Raw genomic sequence first — 22,096 nt, forward strand, 5'->3', positions numbered from 1 at the left:
TGAAAAACATGTTGAGCTTGCTGAAATTATTTAGAAAATCTGAATAGACAGATTTATTGAATCATACATTTTATTGTTAATAATAATGATAATAATAATAATAATAATAATAATAATACATTTCAAAACTCTGCAATCCTGTTCTTATTTATATTTATGCAGTTTCGCTGAAATTAATGCAAAGAACAAATAATATCTTGGAGGAAAAAAAATAACATTGAATTTATTTGTCCAACCAAATTGAATCTCTTTTTTTCTTTTTAGATATAACAATTTAATTTATCCAAATCATGCTTTCTACAATAGAAATAGTCATTGTTTATTTTTAATCGGCTTCCTGTGCCACCCATTACACAAACTGTTGTGTACAAAGTGTTGCACTGGATTTAGCAAAAAGTCCCCCAGAAGGAAATTTTTATCTCCTCAGTAATGTTCAAAACCCCCTTGTGATTGACCAAGTATGGTTCAATTCAGCATGGTGGCATAGTGGTTAACACTGTGACCTCGGACCTCCAGGCTCCAAGGTTTGATTCACACTCTCGGTCTTTGCATGTTCTCTGGGTAGTTTGATTTCCTCCCACAGTCCTTAGACTGCAGATTATGCTTACTGGCATTTCCAAGTTCCCCGTAGCGTGTGTGGGTCTGTGATTGAGTGGAACCCTGTATAGAGTATATACCTTTTCTAGTCCCCCAAGTCTCCTGAGATCCTTCAGTGATGAGTGAGTGAGATTTGATTCATTGGTCCATTAGACCTTCTTCCAGTCTTCAGTAGTCCACGGGCACTGCAGTCTTCTCCATGGTAGCCTCTTTTTAAAAATTTATTCATTTATTTTATTACTGACACTCGACCTGGCAAATCTGCAGCTCAACATCTTCTCTTCATGATTGAAACTGAGACCTGCTTACTTTAACCAGTGTTAAGCCGTGCTTAAAGATATTGTCCTGTGAGCCGCCTATCATACTGTTGACTCTCAGGTACTGCTCATGGAAACTGAACTCACTGACACTCTGGATTTCTTTGCAATTCCTCGAAAGGAAAACCTACACAGTTAAGCACTACAGTGTTTTTATTGTTCTTATTTCTTTCATGGTTATGTTTTTATAGCCTTCATTATACAGAGCAATATACGATATCCTACAGTGAAAAATTGTCCAAGAGGTTTATAGGTTAATAGATTAATACTGTCTGTTCGAACACCAGAGTAACTAGCAAATGTTGGGACACTTGTAGAAATGATTTGCATCAACTTGTACAAATAATCAACTTTTAGATTTTATTTTATTATTTTAAACCTCCAGCACTTCACCACTTATGTTTGTACCATTTCATTTCTCTCTCTCTCTCTCTCTCTCTCTCTCTCTCTCTCTTTTCTTTCTCTCTCTGTCTGTCTGTCTGTCTGTCTGTCCGTCTGTCTCTGTCTCACTGATGTCACATGCACACACACTCTTCTTACTCTCTTTATTTTCTCACCACATGCACCTCATTGGCTTCATAGAAAGCAGATCTTATTGTTAGAAGGAGCTGTTGAGATGTATGTGTGTGAAAAGGGCACCTTTGGTGCTGAGGAACTGCATTAACAAAACATGAACTGAATCTCGAAGCATTTGCATCTGAATAGATGAACTAGTTTCAAAAACATCATAGTATTATTTAAACTCCAGAATAACTATATTAAAGATCAGTTAGGTTACTAGACAAAGCCATAACTGATAGTTTTTCCATAACACAACCATCCCCCCCAAATGAGGGACACGGATCAAATGATTATTAAAATTAAAATGTGTTTATTTGGTAAATGGACAATTTTTTGCATGAAAACTTTAGTTATATTATTTGTTTTTGATTATGTAATGTGTCACAATAAAGTTGTGGATACAGCTCATGTATTTTTTTCCTTTACTTTGGAAAATTACATGTAAATTATTATTATGCCTCCCAGCCCCAGCGTCCCGTCTTTGATCCTTTGCTTCGGTTTTCTGTGCATATTTTCTTAACAAGTCCTTCTGGGTTTCCTCCGGGATCTTGCATCTGTTTCAGAGTGTATTCCCACATCACCACCAGCATTCCCACAAGGAGCTTAAGATCTCAAGAACTATCCATCCAGTTCCACAAACTTTACGCTTATCTTTGCATGAGACAGACATGTGAGAGTCTCTGATGAACTTATGGACATGCTGACAAACTAATCAGGTTATGAAAGTGTGTGCAGCAGTATGACGGTGTTTATGCAAAGTGTTTTAATATAGGTCATAATGTCACAAATGTATGCATGAGATATTATCTGCCTAAAATATAAACCCGCTTCTTGTTCATTCATCTAGTTTCTAAAAAGCAGTTTTAAAAACAGTTTTAAAAGTGTCTTTAAATTTTTTGACAATCAGTGTATAAATCCTGCAAAAAAAATTCCCTTTAAAATATTATTTCATTATGTCCTGTTTTGTGCAATTAGATAAAAAGAAAAAAATCATAAATGAAAACCTCATATTATTCTAACCTCATATTGGATACCAGAAAATAAACAATTAAAATCCTTTAAACTTTAAACTGGCGAATTAAATAAATTAATAAACAAATAAAAAATAATTATTTAATCTTTTATACTGCCTATCCTGTATACATTTATTCACACACTACAGGAAATTTGGGAATGCCAACTAACCTAATCTGCATATCTGTGGGAGGAAACCGGAGTACCCGGAGGAAACCCAGGAAGCATGGACAGAAGGTGCAAACTCCATGCACACAGACCCGTGGCAGGAATCGAGCCCGACCCTGAAGGTGTAAGGCGACAGTGCTAACCACTTAGCCACCATGCTACCTGAATTAAATATACTGTACTTAAAATAGATAAATACGAATAAAATTACAAATGGTCGCATTTCATTTTGGATCGAGTCTAAAATAAATATCTGTTACTTTGAAAAAGAAATGCACGAGATTCCTCAGCTGTCATTTCAGTAGAAACAATAACTAAAGTGACATCTGATGTTCTAAGGAAAGACATCAGGGAAAACAGTTTAAATTGTCTTACTGCTGAAGACACCTTTGTACTTGAAACTTCAGTGGTGCAAATAAAGTGATAGCTTATACTTATACTGAATACTTCAATGATTACATCCTCATACACAGGCAAAAGAAGGATAAAAACAAAAATATGTCTTCATAGTTACAAAGTGCTCTCCACCAACATTAAAAAACAATGAGTCACTTTCTGTACATCTGCATACTGTGTGCCAAGAGGGCCAACTAAAACTCAATGGCTCCATCTAGTGAGTTATTTTTTAAATCTTACACTAAATAAGACATTCCCCATTGGGTTAAAACCATCCCACACACATTTAAATGAAGTCTATTGTTAAAAACTCAATACACTAAAACTCAATGAGAATGAAATACATTTGTATTCAATTTTTGTGCTTCTTGATTCATCAGTTACATTTAGAAATATTAAATGCATTAAATCTTTATTACTCGTCATGTGCCATACAGGACAGATATAAATTCTTCATTTAATATTTACAGAATGTAATATTTTATATACTGACCTAAAAAAAAAAAACCAAGAAGAACCAAGCAAAACTGTTCATATAATCTAACCTAAAACTGTAATTAATATTTTACAACAGCCATTCCCAAACTTAATAAGGCTGACGCCCAAATTTAAATGTGATTATTCCTGAGACCCACCCGAACCTGTAATCACAACTCACACACACAAGATGAAAAAATAAATAAAGAATATCAAGTTGTTTAAAACCCATAGCTTTATTTTTGGTTTGAGATAACTTTTGTATGTCTGACATGCTGGCATTTCCATGCTGGAATTAGCTACTAGAAGACCGAAACCCTTTAGTGACGATTGATTGGTATGAACTGGTTCAATATGTGCCAGGAAAACTTTCTTTACAACATTACACCACCTCCACCAGTCTTGTTTACACAAGACAGGGTGCTTCCATGGATAAACATTGCCAAATTCTGACCCCTGTGTGCCACAACAGAAACTGCAATTCATTAGCCAAGGTTGCATTTATCAAGTCGTCAGCTGTCAGGTTTGTGCGATCTGTGCTACAGTAACTACAGCTTCAGGTCCCTGTTCAGTTGACAAAAGTGGAACTGGTCATCATCTACTATTGTAACCCATCTGCTTTAAGATTTTACGTGTTGTGTTGCTTACCAGCATTATACAGATTATTTAAAAAAAAAAAAATTCCCAATTTAAAACGAAAACAAAACAAAAGGGAGTAATTTGCAAGGTGATTTAGTACATAGTACTTAAATGAATATACAGTGAGGTCAATAAATATTTGATGACCTTGTGATTTTGCAACTTCTCTTACTTAGAAATCATGGAGGGGTCTACAATTTTCAGCATAGGTGCATTTCCACGGTGAGAGACACAGTGATTTTTAAACAATTTATTTGTAAATTACTGTGTCAAATAAGTATTTGATCACTTGCTTATCAGCCAGATTTCTGACCCTAAAAGACCAGTTATTTTGCTTTTAAATAGTCCAGCTACACTCTGCTCATGATTCTAAATTAGTAGCACCTGTTTGGGGTCGTTAGCTGTCATAAAGACACCTGTGCACCCCACAATCAGCCAAAGTCTAGTAGATACATGGGTTATCAATGATGCTAAGAATGGTGAAGAATCAGCCCAGAACTACACAGGAGGAGCTGGTCAATGCCGTGAAGAGAGCTGGGACCATCGTTTCCAAGGCTACTATTAGTATTACGCTAAGACGTCATGGTTTAAAATCTTGCATCGCACAGAAGGTTCCCCTGCTTAAGTCAGCCCATGTCCAGGCCCGTCTGAAGTTTGCCAGGGACCATCTGGATGATCCAGAGGAGTCATGGGAGAAAGTCCTGTGGTCAGATGAGACCAAAGTAGAACTTTTTGGTCTTAACTCCATTCGCGGTGTTTGGAGGAAGAAGAATGATGAGTATCATCCCAATAATACCATACCTACAGTGAAGCATGGGGCTGGAAGTATCATGCTCTGGAGGTGTTTTTCTGCACAGGGGACAGGACGACTGCACTGTATTAAGGAGAGGAAGAAAGGGGCCATGCCGTGACAATACCTTCATTTAGTTATTTATTCATTTATTTATTTCATTTTCTTTTGAAAAGAAATGAAAGGGAGCAGAAATAAGAGAAACTTATAATATCTGCCTCTTATCAACATAAAACAAATTACAATTCCAATGAATTGCGCTTAAACACATATAACTTTGCAACATATATACTGTAGCCTTTTTAACCACTAAAAAGGAACTTGGAGAGACAAGTGAGCTTCCTTGCTGCCCAATGCAAATGGCTGGGAGTACTCTATTTAGGCACAGCACTGTATAGCCTAAACAGCAACTTTAGGCACAGAAGAACCACATTTAACTTAACCTTAGCAATAAAACAAACCATTCAATAGAACACACACACCTAACACACAACATGGCCGAAGCCACTAACCCAAACACCTTTCTCCAACAGGGTGAACACACAGCAACCCCTCCCGCAAAGCATGATGGTTGCCAGTCGAAACCCCGCCCACGCCACACTGCCCCCACCCGAGCTGTGACCGTCCCCGGTCACCATGACGGACTCAGTCTTGGAGGCGTGATGGTGGTCGGCGCTGGCGTTGGGAACGCCTGAGTCTTTTTTCGGAGGAAGGAGGGGCGCAACCCTCTCCCTGCGGCGGATTGGCCTCCACAGAGCCTGATGTTTCGTGGGGCTGATAGGGAGCGAGTGACCTCCCCGCCAACCGCACCCGGTAGACTACGTCGGAGAGCTGGGCCATTACCGTGCAGGGGCCCACCCAGTGAGACATCAGCTTAGGCGAGAGCCGCCTTTTTCTTCCGGGGGAATACACCCAAACCTGCTCCCCAGTAGCAAAGTCTCGCCCCTGGCTGTGAGTGCCATACACGCGGCGCTGCTTAACACCGGCGTCCGCCAAGTGTTAACGCGCCAACTCGTGAACACGGAACAATTTGTCTTTTAAAGAACAAAAATAATCCAACCCAGGCTTCGTGGGTAAATCCAATTGTGGAGGTGGTCCGAACACAAGGTCCACAGGAGTGCGCAACTCGCGGCCAAACATTAACGCAGCTGGCGTCATTTTTTTTTACTCCGAAGTTTCCCGCACCTGCATGCCCATGAACCATCCCTAGCACACGTGCCCGCAGAGTCTGCGGCACCAGCAGCTAAAAATATTCGCCAGCGCCGCACGGATGTTCCCAGTGGCGGTAGAGTAAACCTTCCCGCAACGCCAGTCGGTTAAACTGCGACTGGAGAGCTTTTACCTCTAGTCCCAGATGAGCGACCGCGGTATACTCCGGTCTCAGGCCCGCCTTAACCCAACCTAGTACTTGCTGCAGCGCCGGATCCTTCTCCTGCTCGGCAATTAGCTGATCACAGTCCAGCTGTGGCACAGGCGGGATGACTACAGGCGGTGGTTTAGACGACGCAGTAACTCGGCTGCACGGCCGGAGGGATAAAGCATCGGTGTTAGCATGCAATTTTCCCGCTCGGTGCTAAACGGTGAAATCGTAGTTCTGCAACCGCTCGAGCCAGCGCGCTAACTGCCCCTCTGGCTCTTTAAAACTAAGCAGCCACACCAGCGAAGTGTGATCGGTCCGCAGCAAGAAGGATTGCCTGTATAAATACGGCCTAAAATGTTTAAGAGCCGGGACGACCGCTAGCAGTGAAGACCAGTGACGCTGGCTCTATGACGCCCGAGTCGGCCATCTCACGCAGCTTCTGCCATTATAAGCTCCGCCATTATTCTTACTCGGTCTGCTACCGGATGTTTACATGGCGCGACCACCGGAAGTTCCGCCCCCCTGGTGCATGCTACTAACACGTACGGCTGCGCTTTGGGCACTAGCAACCTGGCTAACCCGAAGTTACCACGCTGAGTTCCGTCAGCGAGATTCAATCATCCTCAATGTCTGCCACAAAGAATGGATGAGAAAGAATGATTGCACCTACTTGTATTCGCACTGTGCGACAGACCCATATCTCCAGATAGCTCCCCGACACGGTGCAAATGTTTAAGGCTGGGTCCGGCAGTGTACAACTGTGCTTGCCTTGTTCCAATAATCCCCAGCGCAACAGCGAAACTGTAGAGCCGGTGTCTACGAGCGCCTGTAGTGAAACGTTGTCCAGGCCACAGTTCACGTAGACCCCCGTGCGATTTCCTACACGTCCTGACCGGAAGTTAAATCCAGCAGTTGGGAAAACAAAGACGGCTGTGGGAGGTGGCTTCCCCTTGGCGCCCCCCGGAGCTAGTTTAACGGCTGCTGGGGTACGTTATCCTCAGGCCTGAAAATGTTGCAGCAGTAGGGCGGCGGTCCCTGGCCTCGGCGTTGTCGCGAAATCTCGGAGGCTTGTTCGATGCCTAGCCGCGACGGGTAGCCCTGTGTTCTGCCATTATGGGCTCAGCGTGCTCGGCCTAGCGCAGCGCCTCAGACAGGGAAGTTGGTGCCGCTAACCGGATGTGCTCGCAAAGTCGCGGCGGCCAGAGTCCCAGAAGAAACTAGCTCTTCCTGCTTGCCGTGCTCGAATTTCGCGGATCACCGGAACCGGAAGTGAAGCGACTCCCGCAGCTTCGCCCAGTCCTTCCGCTCATCAGCCCGTAGGTCTTCCAGTGCCCTGAGCGCGTCGCCTTCGAACGAGAGTGCCACCTGGACGGCTGCTTCCGCCGGGGACCAGCCCGCGAAGTCGGCGGCTAGCTCCACTTGGGCGAGGAACGCGTGGGGTTCGTACTGTTGTAGGAAGGCAGGCGCAGCTGCAGGTCGCCTCGCCGGCTGAGCTTGCTCCGGCGCCTGCGCTGCGTCACCGTAAGGATCCCCCCTCAAGGTCCAGTTCCGGGATCTTCCACTTGCTGCTCCGCTCCGGTCGCCGCTCTTTGCTCGCGCTGGCCACGTCAGGGAGGGTTTTCTTCCTCCTCAACCGTTTTGCTACTCGGTGGCCTGTTTGGATTCTTCGGATGTCCTCCGGGGTGCGCTCCAACCCGTTACTCTCCATCCCACTTCTGACACCAACGTAGCGTTTTTAACTGCTAAGAAGGAACTTGGAGAGATGAGTGAGCTTCCTTGCTGCCCAATGCAAATGGCTGGAAGTACTTTATTTAAGCACAGCACTGTATAGCCTGAACAGCAACTTCACGGAAGAACCACATTTAAGTTAGCCTCAGCAATAAAACACATAGTAACCCCTCACGCAAAGCATGACGGTTGCCAGTCGAAACCCCGCCCACGCCACAATACAATGTCATAAATCAAATATATGCAACACATATTCAATGTCATAAATAAAATATTAAATTTTCCTGCTAATTAGCATCATAATATTTCTCTATTAGTAATGCTTTTACACACTTCTTAAAAACAAAAAACGATGTTGCAGTTTTAATTTTAGTATTTAAATTGTTCCACAGACTAACACCTTGCATTGAGACACATCTTTCCTTTACTTTTGTTCTAAACTCGGGTTTCTGGAAGACTTACCTAACCCTAGGTTCCTTTTAAATTGTAACTACTGACTCTTAATGAATCTGTTTTGCAATTTATCAGGTAATACTTTCTGGTGTGCTTTATACATTATTTTTAAAAGGCTATATTTTAATAAATCATTAAATTTTAATGTTTTTTAATTGTGCAAATATTGGATTTGTGTGGGCCTTATATCCACTTCCATTTACAACACTGAACTAGTTTAAAAACTGGTTCAGTATAAATCTTGTTAGCACTTCCCCACGCTTTAATGCAATAGGTTTGATGTGGAACAAACAATGAATTATATAACAAAACCAAGGCACTTTTATTAACAATTTATTTTACCTTATGCAGCGCAGCTATACTTTGGGATACCTTAGATTTAACATAATCAATATGGAATTTCCATGTTAATTGTTCATCAATCAAAACATTAAAAAATTTATATTCATGGGTCTTTTCGATTTGTACTCCTTGTACTGACAATACTGCATCAAAATCCTTTTTTTGTACAACTAAAAATCATAAACTTTGTTTTACTAATATTTAAAGATAATCTATTTGCATTAAACCATCTCATGATTATCCCAAACTCATACTCTACAACCTGTAATACATCATTTATAGTTTTACCTGCATAAAATAAAGTAGTATCATCCGCAAACAAAATACATTTAAGTTAATTAGAAACATTTGCAATATCATTCATATAAAGAAGAAAAAGTACTGAACCTAGTACCGATCCATGGGGTACACCACAATTTATTTTACATGTTTTTGATTTTATGTTATTAATTTCAACAAACTGCTCTCTTTCTTTTAAATAGCTTTTGACCCACTGATATGCTATGCCTCTTATATTCAATTCAATTCAATTCAATTTTATTTATATAGCGCTTTTAACAATGGTCATTGTCTCAAAGCAGCTTCACAAAAAAAAAAAAAAAGATAATAATGAAATGAATGATGAATGAATGAATAATAATGAAATGAATGATGAATGAATGATGAATGAAAATGAATGAAATGTCTCTGATGAGCAAGCCAAGGGTGACGGCGACAGTGGCAAGGAAAAACTCCCTGAGATGGCAATAGGAAGAAACCTTGAGAGGAACCAGACTCAACAGGGAACCCATCCTCATCTGGGTGATAACAGATAGAAATAACATCATGTGTGTTGTGCAGGTGAAAGTTCAATATAACAGAAGTTGTGTAGATTCAGTTCAGCAGTAGGTGCAGAGGGCAGATGGGGTCTGGATCACTGGAAGCACAGGAGCAGGATGGTAGCTCCAGCCATCAGAAAGCAGAATCTAGCTGGAGCAGGTCCTTCTCAAGATGCCTTAGAAACCTCGCAGGGTTGGCCTTTGTCTACTAAAGCTGGCACAATCTCCAGATGCCTCGGGATGGGTAGAAAAATACAGAAAAGATGGAGAGAATTATATACATATATAATATATATATATATATATATATATATATATATATATATATATATATATATATACCATATTTATATAATTTTATATAATATATATATGAAATTATATAATTCCGCAATAATATTTCATGATCTAAGGTGTCAAACACTTTTTGCAAATCAACGAAAACACTTACAGTAACATGTTTCTTATCCATAGCATTGGTTATTTCTTCTACCAGATCCAAAAATGCTGTTGCTGTTGAATGATTTGAACGAAATCCATGTTGATTATTTTTTAACATTTTATTCTTATACAAGTTTTTTTTTAAATCTTAACACAAATAATTTTTCTAAAATTTTAGATAACTGTGGTAGCAGGGATATGGGTCTATAATTCAAAACATCATTTTTATTTCCTTTTTTGAAAAGTGGAACCACTTTGGCTATTTTCATACGTTCTGGAAATATCCCTAAAGTGCATGACAAATTACAAATGTATGTTAGAGGTTCAACAATGAGGTCTATAATTTGCTTTATCAAAGACATGTTCATCTCTGTATAATCATTTGACTTTTTATTTGCAAATTCATGCACAATTTTCAAAATTTTACTCACTTGTACGCTCTCAAGGAAAATGCTGTCAACACTATGTGGAATAATACAACAATCAATGTTTTCATCTGGGATATGTTGTACTAAATTTATTCCAATGTTTGCGAAATAATTATTGAATTAATTAGCAATTTCTTCTGTCGCATATATGGGTCATTCTAGAATTGCGGGTACATTTTGTCATTGCGGGTCATTATTCCTCTCTCATTAATTTGTACAAAATGTGTAGGATACACCAATAGTAGATTAATTATTTGTCAAATCTGTTATTGTGATATTTCAGTGAATCTCTCATTCACTTTTTTAAAAACAATAATATGATGAAAATACATAAATTTCTGTTTTATACATGCCATGTGGTATCTGGTTTGAGGTTATCATCTTGAGCTAAAGCACAAAATGGTGGAAAATGTCAACTCTGTTAGTGGTTGACAGATTTTTCTGTTCGTACTTTGATTTTCAGAATAATTTCTAAAAATCTTACAAGTTTAAGATCAGCAAATATTGAAAATATTAAATTTGAAGTGTGTTCTATGAAAATAAAAAAGTTTAACATAAAAAGTAAATACTATTTTTTGTCTTCTTTTTCTATTTGAAATGTACCCGCAATACTAGAATGACCCATATATCTGAGTTGGTCTTAGTTATATAATCAGGAGTAGTATTTTTGGCCTTGCCTTTATGTAAGACTGTATTTATTACACCCCATGTGTTTTTGATACTGCCTTTACTTTTATCTATCAATTTAGTATAATAATCCTTTTTTTGTTTTCGTATAATCGATACAAGTTTATTTTTTATACTTTTTGTATCTTTACCTATCTTTACTTCTGTTCTTTTTTTAAATTAACATTCTATACAGATAATTATACTTAATATATTATATTCCCAGACCGTTAAAGATGGGAGATCTTCCAACATGACAATGACCCAAAGCACACAGCCAGGAAAACCAAGGTGTGGCTCCATAAGAAGCATATTGACTATTTAAAAGCAAAATAACTGGCCTTTGAGGGTCAGAAATCTGGCTGTATGTTGCAGCCACCAGATTTAAAATGAGTCCATATTTTCTACAAACAAATACATTAAAACATTAAATTTACATCGTAAATCATCAAATAATGAGTTGTTATAGAGTTTACAGTATAGTACAAGGTGAAGAGCCTTTAGAAATAACTCTTTTTTGTTTTTATTGCCAATTTTCACACTGTCTTAATTGTAGGTTGTAGATTTCCTGTTGGCGGCATGGTGGTATAGTGGTTAGCACTGTCACTCCGCACCTCCAGGGTCCGGGTTTAATTCCAATCTTTGTGTGAAGTTAGCATGTTAGGCTGATAAGCACGTGATCAAATACTTATTTGACACAGTAATTCACAAATAAATTGTTAAAAAAATCATACAATGTGATTTCCGGATTTTTCTTTTTGGATTCTGTCTTTCACAGTGGAAATGCACCTATGCTGAAAAATTGTAGACCCCTTCATGATTTATAAGTAAGAGAAGTTGCAAAATCACAGGGTGATCAAATACTTATTGACCTCACTGTACTTAGTTGTACGTAGTACTATATTGAAAACACTAAAACAACAATTATTTAATGAATTACCATGTGAATTTATTTGTTAGCCATCGAGGAGTGGAACTGATCCGCACAACAACTTGGCAAAGTTTTATGCAGGATAACCATTCTGATACAACCATCCTATTTTATCCGTGCTAGGCACCATGACTGCAAGCAATGGCTGGGGTTTGGGAATTGGGTGGAAATCAAACCCAAGCCTTCCACATGGTTAAAACTATGCACTAAAATCTAGTGGATGCATCGTCCTTCATAAAAAAACAGGGTCAGTAGAAGTTGATGAGAAACAAGTGCAGTTAAACAGGTGAACCAATTATGTTAAAGTATACAAGGGGTTTAAAAGAAAGGCCTAGTCCTTATAAAGCTGAGGCTAAGGATGAGGCGAGGCTAACTAATTTGTCAATTTGTCAGATGCACCAGCAAATTATAATTTTTTTTTAGGGTAACCATTAAGAAATTCAAGGAAACTTGTCAAATCTCAATAGCAGCACCAAAACCCACTTCCGAATACACATGATCTCCAAGCCCTCGGACATCACTGTCTTGAAAACCATTATGCATCTTTAGTGAATATAATGACTTGGGCTTGTAAACATTTGTCCATTAACACCATTTGTCACTGCATTTACAAATGCAACCTATGGCTTCTTAAGAAAGCCGTACATCAATACTGTTCAGAGAACAAAAACATCCTTGGGCTCTGTCTCATCCGAGATGGACAGTGGTACACTGAAAATGAGTTCTGTGGTACAACAAGTCAATAATTCAAGTAATTTTGCTAGACAACAGCCAGCATGTTTTCTGGCTATAGGTCAAATAGGAAAAGGACCTTCCAAGCTGTTATCAGCATCAGGACCAAAAACATGCATCAGTCATGGTGTAGAGGTGTGTCAGTGGTCGTGGCATGGATAAACTGAATGTCTGTGAGGAGACCATTAATGCAGGAAAATATGTTGTTCTTGTAGTAACACGCACTGCCATCCAAACAGCATCTATTTCAGGGACATCCTTGTATTTTTCAGCAGGACAACAGCAAACCATATTCTACTCAGATTACACATGCATGGCTGCAAAACACAGAGTACAGTTGTTGGACTGGCTTGCATGCTTCAATTGAGAATGTGTGGTGCATTATGAAGTGCAAAATATGGCAATGAAAAGACCCTGTACAAGTACACAGCTGAAGAACTGCATAATGGAAGAATAGGGAAAACTCCAATTAGCTAACTTTAAAAGCTTAAAAGGTGTTATTAACAGGAATGGTGTTTACACATTGGTAAACTGTCCCAACTTTTTTGGATTATGTTGCAGCCACCAGATATAAAATAAGTCAATTTTTTCTACAAAGAAATACATTAAAGTACAAGGTGAAGAACCTTTACAAATAACTCCTTTTTGTTTTTATTCCCAATTTTCACACTGTCTCAATTGTAGGGCCAGGGGTAGCTCAGTGGTTAAGGCATTGGACTACGGTTTGAAAGATCCCAGGTTCAAATCCCACAACAACCAAGTTGCCACTGTTGGGCCCTTGAGCAAGGCCCTTAACGCTCAGATGTGTAATGAGATAAAGCAATTTTTTAAGTCGCTCTGGATAAGAGCGTCTGCCAAATGCTTAAATGTAAATGCAGTTGGGTTATTTGTCCCTTATGCAATGTTAAATGTAAATGCAGCATGCATCAGCATACATTGATGTTAATAAATGTTCTTTGCCCTGAAAGCTACATATCTGACTAATACCCTCGTGTCCACAATAAAGCAATTACTGACACAGCATAAACTAGAGCCTACAAATCTACTTTCAAGACATCACCCATAGATAATAGTTTAGCAGGCATAAGGGCTGAGCAATGAGGAAAGCAAGTGCCAAACAATGTCACACAATACAGCACTTTAGTGTTTTTTATGCAGAATTAAATAAATCAGCAACTAATTACCATCTTTTCCTGAGATTAAGAGTGTGCGATTAAACAGGGTGTATTCCAGGAACAGGGCTGGGAAGCTGTGCATTACAGGAATTTAGCCCAAGATGACTGTTTAAAGATGAAACGCCTGTACACCGAAAATATCAGTGAGGGGAGTGCTTGCATGTAGTAATACACCTTATGCAGTGCAGTATAAAAGTAACAGACTGCCTATTGTTGTGAGTGATACAAAGAACAGTTTTGTACATTTTCAATAAATGTTAAAAATTCCCCTGATGATTCATTTTTTTTTACTGTTTAAGGTACAACTGAATTGAAGGTACATAATTGTTGACATGAAGGTTACAGAATGTTCTGGACAGTGGGAGGAGTTTAGCTTTACCTCAGAACAACACTGAAAATCCAACAGCGAACAGAGTAAGAGAATCCAACAAGCTGTTACCATGAGTAGGTTATTAAATATTATATAATCCTTATTCTAATAATATAAAACTGATATTTTATTTTTTACTTATTTTGGCTAGCTTATGTACCATTGTCTTGCAATGTCACTTACATAGTTTAGTGTAGCATGTGGATAACACCGCTAATCGTGCTAACATACTGCCTCATGTAGCTTAACACAAACGTTAGCTCCCGGTGGCTAAGCTAATTCCTTATGTAGGATTCCTTACAGATGTTCGTCAATATCAGCTGTGGTGTAAAAGTTCTGATGTATTTCACTCAGTTTTGGAATGGATCGCTTGTATTTTTAAAGTGAATGGACACAGTAAGTATCTGTCTGCACCTATGACTGCATACAACCAGCACAAGGACGGACCTCGGATAACCTGAGTGTTGCCACTGCTGGTCACAGGGTTTGTATGCATTGTAAGCAGTGTATGGTAAGCAGCAAAAAAAAAACACCACCCTGTTTACTTATGTTGTCAGTTGAACAGGATCTGCTTTTTGAGAGTGGCACAAAGATGTATGACTGTGTATAGGGTGTAAGACTGGGCTTTTACCAACTTAACATCCTTTTTTCATCATGCACTGTTGTACCCTGAATTTGTGTTTTTGTATGGCCATAATGCCATAAATGTGCCTTCATCTAAGAAAATGTAAATTAGTATATTATGTAAATAAGTGAGCAGGATAATTGTTCAATCATTTTAAAGCCACGAATGTCTTGTTCACAAATGTTATGTTTGTGGCTTTATTTTGGTGACTTTCTTTTTGTTCTTTTCAGTAACCATGTACAACTGTCATTTTTGTCCAAAATACAAACTTTTACATACAGTACTGCACATGCCGCTCACATATTAGTGTAGCCCAGTTTGTGCTGAATACAGCATAATTAGACTTTAGCTAATAAAAAAATAATAAATAAAAAAATACACAAATGTCAGGGCATGTCAGAACTTCTTCAGGGCCTTAAAACACCTGCAGACTCCAAAGGGATTTAATAAATTACTTAGCTTTGCATGCAGTGATGTAAGCAATTATCACACTAACGCAAGTGTTCGAATTGCGCTACCACGCTGTAGACCGTGTTCATATCGTTCACACAGAGTCTCAAATACTGTATATCCTGGAACAAAGATTGCTGCAGACTCCTGAACAAGGAGATGATTTGTTTAGTGTAATGTTGACGATACACTACCAGAACAGTGAAATCTTAATAGACAGCATAAACATTACTTGTTGCCATCCTATTAAATCTCTTGAAATGGTTATACCACTGTTTTTTTTAACTCATTCACAACCACTTCCGAATATTTTCTCCTTCGAGAGGTTCCCTCAACAACTACACACCACATCCTTTTCACCACTGGGAACATGTGCGGCTGGAGCATTTCGCTGCATACGTATACACTTACGTGTATACACGTATTAAACACACTGTTTTAGTCAAGCTTGGGCCGGACACCCTGCATTGTACTATGACATACATACCTTTGCCTTCAACAAGCAGCATTTGAATTTTATAATACATTTTTTTAAGTTTCTCAATATGACTAAGCCTGAAGTTTAAGCAATCCATTTATTAAATTGTGCTTAAGATTTTATGAAACATTTTAAAAATAGACATTAGTCAAACTTGTCAAATATTCAAATTCAAACATTCAAATGAAACTTTATAGATGGCTGGCTCCAAAAGAACATTTAATGTCAATATTTAACAGCTATATAGATTAAAAAAAAAAAAAAAAAAAAAAAAAGCAAAATGGGTTTTAAAATTTAATATATATAAAAAAGTAAAGTCATACAACTTAAAAATGGCAATACAGAAAAGTTGAATTATAGAAAATAGCAAAAGTAAAATTATAAACAGAAAAGAGCATACAAACACTTTATAAAACTTTTTATTGATGGTTAAACATTGAACCTCAGTGCTTTGAAAACCATGCAGTAAAGGCCATCCATTGACAACTGATTCACAAAAAAAAAAAAGCTATTCTTTTAGCGAGGTCCTTTGGCATATTTCGCGAAAAGCTCTTTCGATATCAACTATAAGCCAACATGGAAACTAAAACTGTCCCATATTTACATCAATCCATCAGTCCTTGTGCTTCATGCCTGACCAGGAGTTTCTGAAAAATCTTGTCTCTCTCAGTTCTTAGTCCTCTCCGCCTCCGTACATGTCAGCTAGTTTCTTAAAGCGCGGACCCCATTCACCGAGACAGTCGTAGTCCTGATCTCCAGAGCTGCAGGAGTTCAGGGAGCTGAGAGAGCCTGCCTCTGATCCACCACCCTCATAATCAAACACCAGCAGAGAGTCGTAGGGGGGAGCTGTGGGGTCATTATCAGCAGCCTTCAGGTTCTACAGCACAAAACAAAAGATGTAAGTCATGTGGCCAAGTGTACAGACGCGATGTAAAATCTACTTTTAATCCTGGAATGTGGAATAATAAATTAACACCATTATCTGAATTGTGTAAAATTCCCCACCAATCTTGCCCAGTAGGCAATATACAGTATAGACCTGCTTTTTAAAAATAAATAAAACCACTACAATTTCACTATAATGTAACTCAAAAGTTAGAAATACATACATACTACAACAGACTACATAACAGATTTGCGAAGCAACCAAGTTGTATTAAAGAAAGAAAAAAAACTTTTTTTTTTAATCATTATTATTTTTACCCTTAAGATTTAGAGCTGAAAAACCCATTAACCATCTAGCGGTTACCAATACTTTAACAGTCCCTCCCATCAGTTTTGCAGCATTTGACAACCTGAACAGAAAGTATGGCTCTATACACTTCAGAATTTATCCTGCTATATCCCATCAGCAGGTCACATGACTAAACACCAGTGAACATTTACAATTCTCAGCCAAACACACCCATGCCTCAACATTGCTTTCACCATGCCTAACAATGTGGTGTGGTTTGGGTCATAAGCCTTTTGTTTACATTATTACATTACATTAATTCTCTCGTTACTGAGAAAGGAACCTCGTTTTTCAATAATGGCTGTAATTTCTAGAAATGGTCAAAATTTTTCTGTTAAACTGCATGAATTAAATATGAAAAAAAGGTACCATTTTAATTACAAAAGGACAAAAAGTGTACATCTCACATCATCAATGAAGTTGCCAATCTCATCTGGGTTCGCAGGCCGTGGCCGATATTGTGGAGCAGGCATAAAGGTGGGAGCCACATCATTACGGAAAACGTCAGGACGGTTGTCAAGGCCCCTGTGTAGAACGCTCAGGTCATAGTCCTGTTGAAAAGTGTTATTGGCAAAATAAAGATAAGACCACTTGGGGGGTTAAATTTATATTGAATGTTTCTTTAAAAAAAACCTGGCCAACCTGATCATCCTCTCCACCACCCTCCTCATCATAATAGTAAACATTGTCACGGATATCATCATCATTGATCAGGGGCTGCTCCTTCTTTGAGCCTTTTCTTCTAAGGAACAGAAGCAGGAGCAGGACCAGCACTGCATAGAGAGGAGAGGAGATCATACAATTAATCCACTTAGATAATTTAAATCGTTGCATGTATAAATGAATAGGTTAAAAAAAAAAAAAGGAACATCTTACACAACAGGGCCAAAATAGCCCCCAAAATTCCGAGCACTGCGGGGAGACCGAATCCTGCGACTGCCCTTTCCGAGCATTTAACGTCATCTCCTGTGCAGTCGCATACAGTGGCCCTGAGAATATTGTCTTGTGATTGGTCACCAGTGTCAAATACCCTCATAATAACGCTGTAACTTCCTGGCTCAAGTGGGGTCTTAAGTGAAAGTACAATCCCCGTTTCTGTATTAACAGCAGAAGAGGAAAATACATTTAAGTGCACAAACTTAACAGACGTTCAAACCACGTTTAATGATTCTACTCATTTTCTGAGAAGTCCGAATTTAATAGGTCCTTTACTGATTATTCTTTGCAATATAGTCAGCATTTGTAATAAATGCTCAACTCTGTTGCTGTTCTAAAACTCAAGATCTAAACACTAGCTTATTAGCAGTAGTACATGTACTGAAGCATTACACAGCTTCACACAGTCCTCCATACACGCTAAATAAACTTTGCAACAACCCCACACTGGCACATGCTGAAATAGCAAGTGGGTGTGTAGCTCAATATTGTTTCACTACTATAAAAAGAATCCATGGTGTATAGTAATGTGAAATGGCTTACAAAGGAGAACATTTTACACACACTACCGTTTAAAAGTTTGGGGTCACTTTCTAACTCCATAATGGTTCCTGATTTTTATTTCTTTCTACATTGTAAAGGAACACTAAAGGCGTTCAAAAATGCATTAATCTCCATTAAACAGTTAATGGTAAGATGTGTCTGCTACTTATGCTCTGTAAAGACTTTATAACGCCTCTAATATGAGGTGCTGTTAATTGGTCATTTTTCAGGCTGATAACTCTATGATCTCATCTGCAGCAGAGGTAGGTTTTGGTCTCACCCTCCTGGGATGGTCTTCATGAGAGCCAGTTTCATTATGGTGCTTGACGGATTTTGCAAATGCACTTGACAATACTGTTCTTGCAAGAACTATTACAAGAAGGCTGACCTCTGTGCCTTAAAACAACTAACTTGTTTTTTTATTGTTGTTACGTAAATACCCAATTCCATGCGTGTTATTTTATAGTTTTGAAATAGCCAGTATTGTTGTAGAATGTAGAAAATAAATCACTAAACAAAAACAAAGAAACTTGCAAGTGACCCCAAACTTTTTTGTACATTCGTCTTAAATTTTTCTTTCCGTCATCAACTTTTAGTTGAAGTTATGGTTTCTTTAAATTACAGGAACTAAACAATTGGCTACACCTTAGATTTCCAAAATTCAGCCCACACCAACAACAAAAAAAAAAGCATACATTTTCCATGCAGTACTTGACATCAATAGCAAGAGAATATATATATATATTTTTACTGTCAAGTAAATTTATTAAAATGTTACTCATTAGCACTGTATCAGAAGAAAAAGCTTAACAGAAGACTAAATGCTTACTTGAATCGTTCATCTTGGCAGTCCAGTTGTTCTTGCTATCTCCTTGCAGCACCACACTAAACGGAGCACCAAAACCAGGCCCGTCCTTATCGGTCACAGACAGGGTCACTGGAGTTGACTCCTTATTACATACTGCGATTTCCCTTTCTTCAATTGTTGGGGCGTTATCATTTACGTCCGTTAACTCAATTAATAGGGTACCAGTACCAGTTGCTGGCAAAGCATCTGCAAATGTATACAAGAACATGTAAATTGACTTATTAGAAAGAGAGTTAAACAAGTGGACGTGTGTAGGGCCAGGGAGTATTTACCATCGTCCACAGCTAGAATTAGGGATGTGTATTTGTGATTTTTCACAAAAGGAGATTCTCGGTCCAGTGGACTTCTGACTTTGATAAGTCCAGTGTCTTTGTCAATATTTAGCCAGCCGGCAGGATCACTACCTACACGATACCTGAAATACAGCATAACGTTAATACACCTGTGCCTGAGAGAAACCCAAACATCTAACATTGAGGTATGCACTGCTCTTACGTCAGTTTCTGGGACCTCGCAGTGTCTGGATCAGTGGCTGTGTAGGTCGTCAGGTCATTACCAACTGCTGCATCTTCAGATACAGAAATGGACTTCTCTGGTGGATTGAATACTGGAGCCTCATTCACATCGTCAACATTTACAATGACAGTGGCAGTGGAGGTAGGCAAAGGTTTAGCAAACGGAACCTCATTTTCCACAGCTACCAGCAATGTGTATTTCCTGTTGGTTTCATAGTCCAATGGCTGAAAAATGAGTAAATTAAAATTAGCCTTTAAAATTATTAGGCATCACCTGACTGACACTTCAATATGTTTTGTAAAGTACCTTGACAGTAGTAATGATGCCCTCCTGTTTGTTTGGTCCTGTGCTAACACTGAAAACCCCACCAGTGTTACCACTAACAATCTTGAATTTTGCTGCCCAGGCAGGAGACTGTGGTTCATCATCATCAGTCACTGACATCTTCACCACTGTATAGTCCACTTTATTCTCTGGGACACTCACAGTATACTAGAGAAGACACACTTTTGCATTAAGTGAAAAGTAACCAAAAAAAATTTAAAAATTATATACACCTGGTAATTTTTTACCTGGTAATTGCTTAATGATAATTTTGGTCTTAAACCTCAAAATTGAGGCTATACAGTTTATAAAGATTTGGAGCAAGTTTGCATTTTAAAGCATTAATTTATTGCAAACTCTAGATGAATTTAAACTAAAAAGCACCATCATTAATAGCCTTACCGAGGATTGCACAAATTTAGGAGGGCTGTCATTGCTATCAGTTACAGTAATAATTGCTTTTCCTTTAGTTATTCGACCTTCTCCCTTCTGATCTCCCGCTTGAATTTCCAAGGTGTATTCAGGCCAGGTCTGGAGGAGGGGGGAATAAATTAAAAAAGTTATAATTCTAAACCCATATCAATCATTAATTTAAAAATAATTACATACACATGCATATACACATACATACTTTAAGTTTACACTCCAACAGTACAAAAACACTTTACCTGAAATTTATACCTTAAACCAATTTTTTTTTTTTATATGGCGAACAACATTTGGAGTCAGAAAGCACCACATCCTAATTTTAAAGTAGCTAGAGCTAAAAACTAGGGGTTAGGGGTCTGATTTAAATCAATCTGTAAAAAACCACCATATACAATATCAATTAACTTGTGGTGATACATCAAACAATTGAGAAAAACACTTTTAATGAGACTCATTTAGCAACTTTTTACTAAGGGTAGAAAATATTTTACCTGATTTACAAAAGTTTCAGAAACAATCATGTGCATATACCAGATACATGCATTGTACAGGTGAATGGTCTTTCGTACAATATACATACACTAATCTGGCATAACAATAAAACCATCCATCTAATGTGTAGGCAGTATCTGGCATTTTTGGATTATTATGTTTCAATTACATAGGGATCAGGACTGTGCAATAAAGCAAGACGAATCCTTTTTTCAACCCAACACAACCTAGGCAATATGAACTGTATTTTATTTAATTTGTAGTTATCCAGCTACACATGATTTTGGGGGGAAAAGGCACATTATCCAGAGTCATAAGCTGCTTTACTACATCCAGCAGGTTCCGCTTGTGTAAGGTTTAATCTTAAAGCTTTATAAATAAATCTGTTCCTGTGCAGGTTGTTCCTGAATTTTTGCATACATACTGCATTTAACCACCAAACTTAATAGCATAAAACCTTTTTAAATGTTTAATAATAATAATAATAATAATAATAATAAAATAATAAAAAAATAAAAAATAAAAAAACACTTGTCAACATGTCCAGAACACTCACCTCCCTGTCCAGTCCATCAGCATTCACTCGAATTGCTCCACTGACAGGGTTGATGGCAAACATGTTTGGTTTTGGCTCTGGTGGAGTCTGACTGATGATTGAGTATGCGACATCAGCATTGTCAGTGTCTGGATCATCTTTGTCAGTGGCATTGACAGTCATGAACTCAAATCCTGTAATAAGAGAAACACAAAACAAAAGCAACATATGATTGAGTGTCAATAAACTACATGATAAAAAGA

At 38.3% G+C, this 22,096-nt stretch overlaps 1 protein-coding gene across 2 annotated transcripts in view; it reads right to left on the reverse strand.

Annotated features, from left to right (window-relative positions):
* Positions 1–16,359: 16,359 nt before the first annotated feature.
* Positions 16,360–22,096, reverse strand: part of cdh31 (cadherin 31) — a 54,136-nt gene continuing 48,399 nt past the window's right edge. For both annotated transcript variants that reach the window (XM_053493316.1, XM_053493315.1), the window contains 10 exons: positions 21,855–22,027; positions 20,780–20,908; positions 20,360–20,545; positions 20,033–20,277; positions 19,810–19,952; positions 19,499–19,723; positions 18,067–18,285; positions 17,833–17,963; positions 17,598–17,741; positions 16,360–16,833 (listed from right to left, as the gene is read on the reverse strand). In XM_053493316.1, coding sequence (XP_053349291.1) covers positions 16,630–16,833; positions 17,598–17,741; positions 17,833–17,963; positions 18,067–18,285; positions 19,499–19,723; positions 19,810–19,952; positions 20,033–20,277; positions 20,360–20,545; positions 20,780–20,908; positions 21,855–22,027 — 1,799 coding nt within the window. In that variant the 3' untranslated portion in view covers positions 16,360–16,629. The remainder of the gene's footprint in view (positions 16,834–17,597; positions 17,742–17,832; positions 17,964–18,066; positions 18,286–19,498; positions 19,724–19,809; positions 19,953–20,032; positions 20,278–20,359; positions 20,546–20,779; positions 20,909–21,854; positions 22,028–22,096) is intronic.

Source organism: Clarias gariepinus, chromosome 3 (genome assembly GCF_024256425.1).
Source record: "Clarias gariepinus isolate MV-2021 ecotype Netherlands chromosome 3, CGAR_prim_01v2, whole genome shotgun sequence".
In the NCBI taxonomy this organism is placed as follows: Eukaryota; Metazoa; Chordata; class Actinopteri; order Siluriformes; family Clariidae; genus Clarias; species Clarias gariepinus.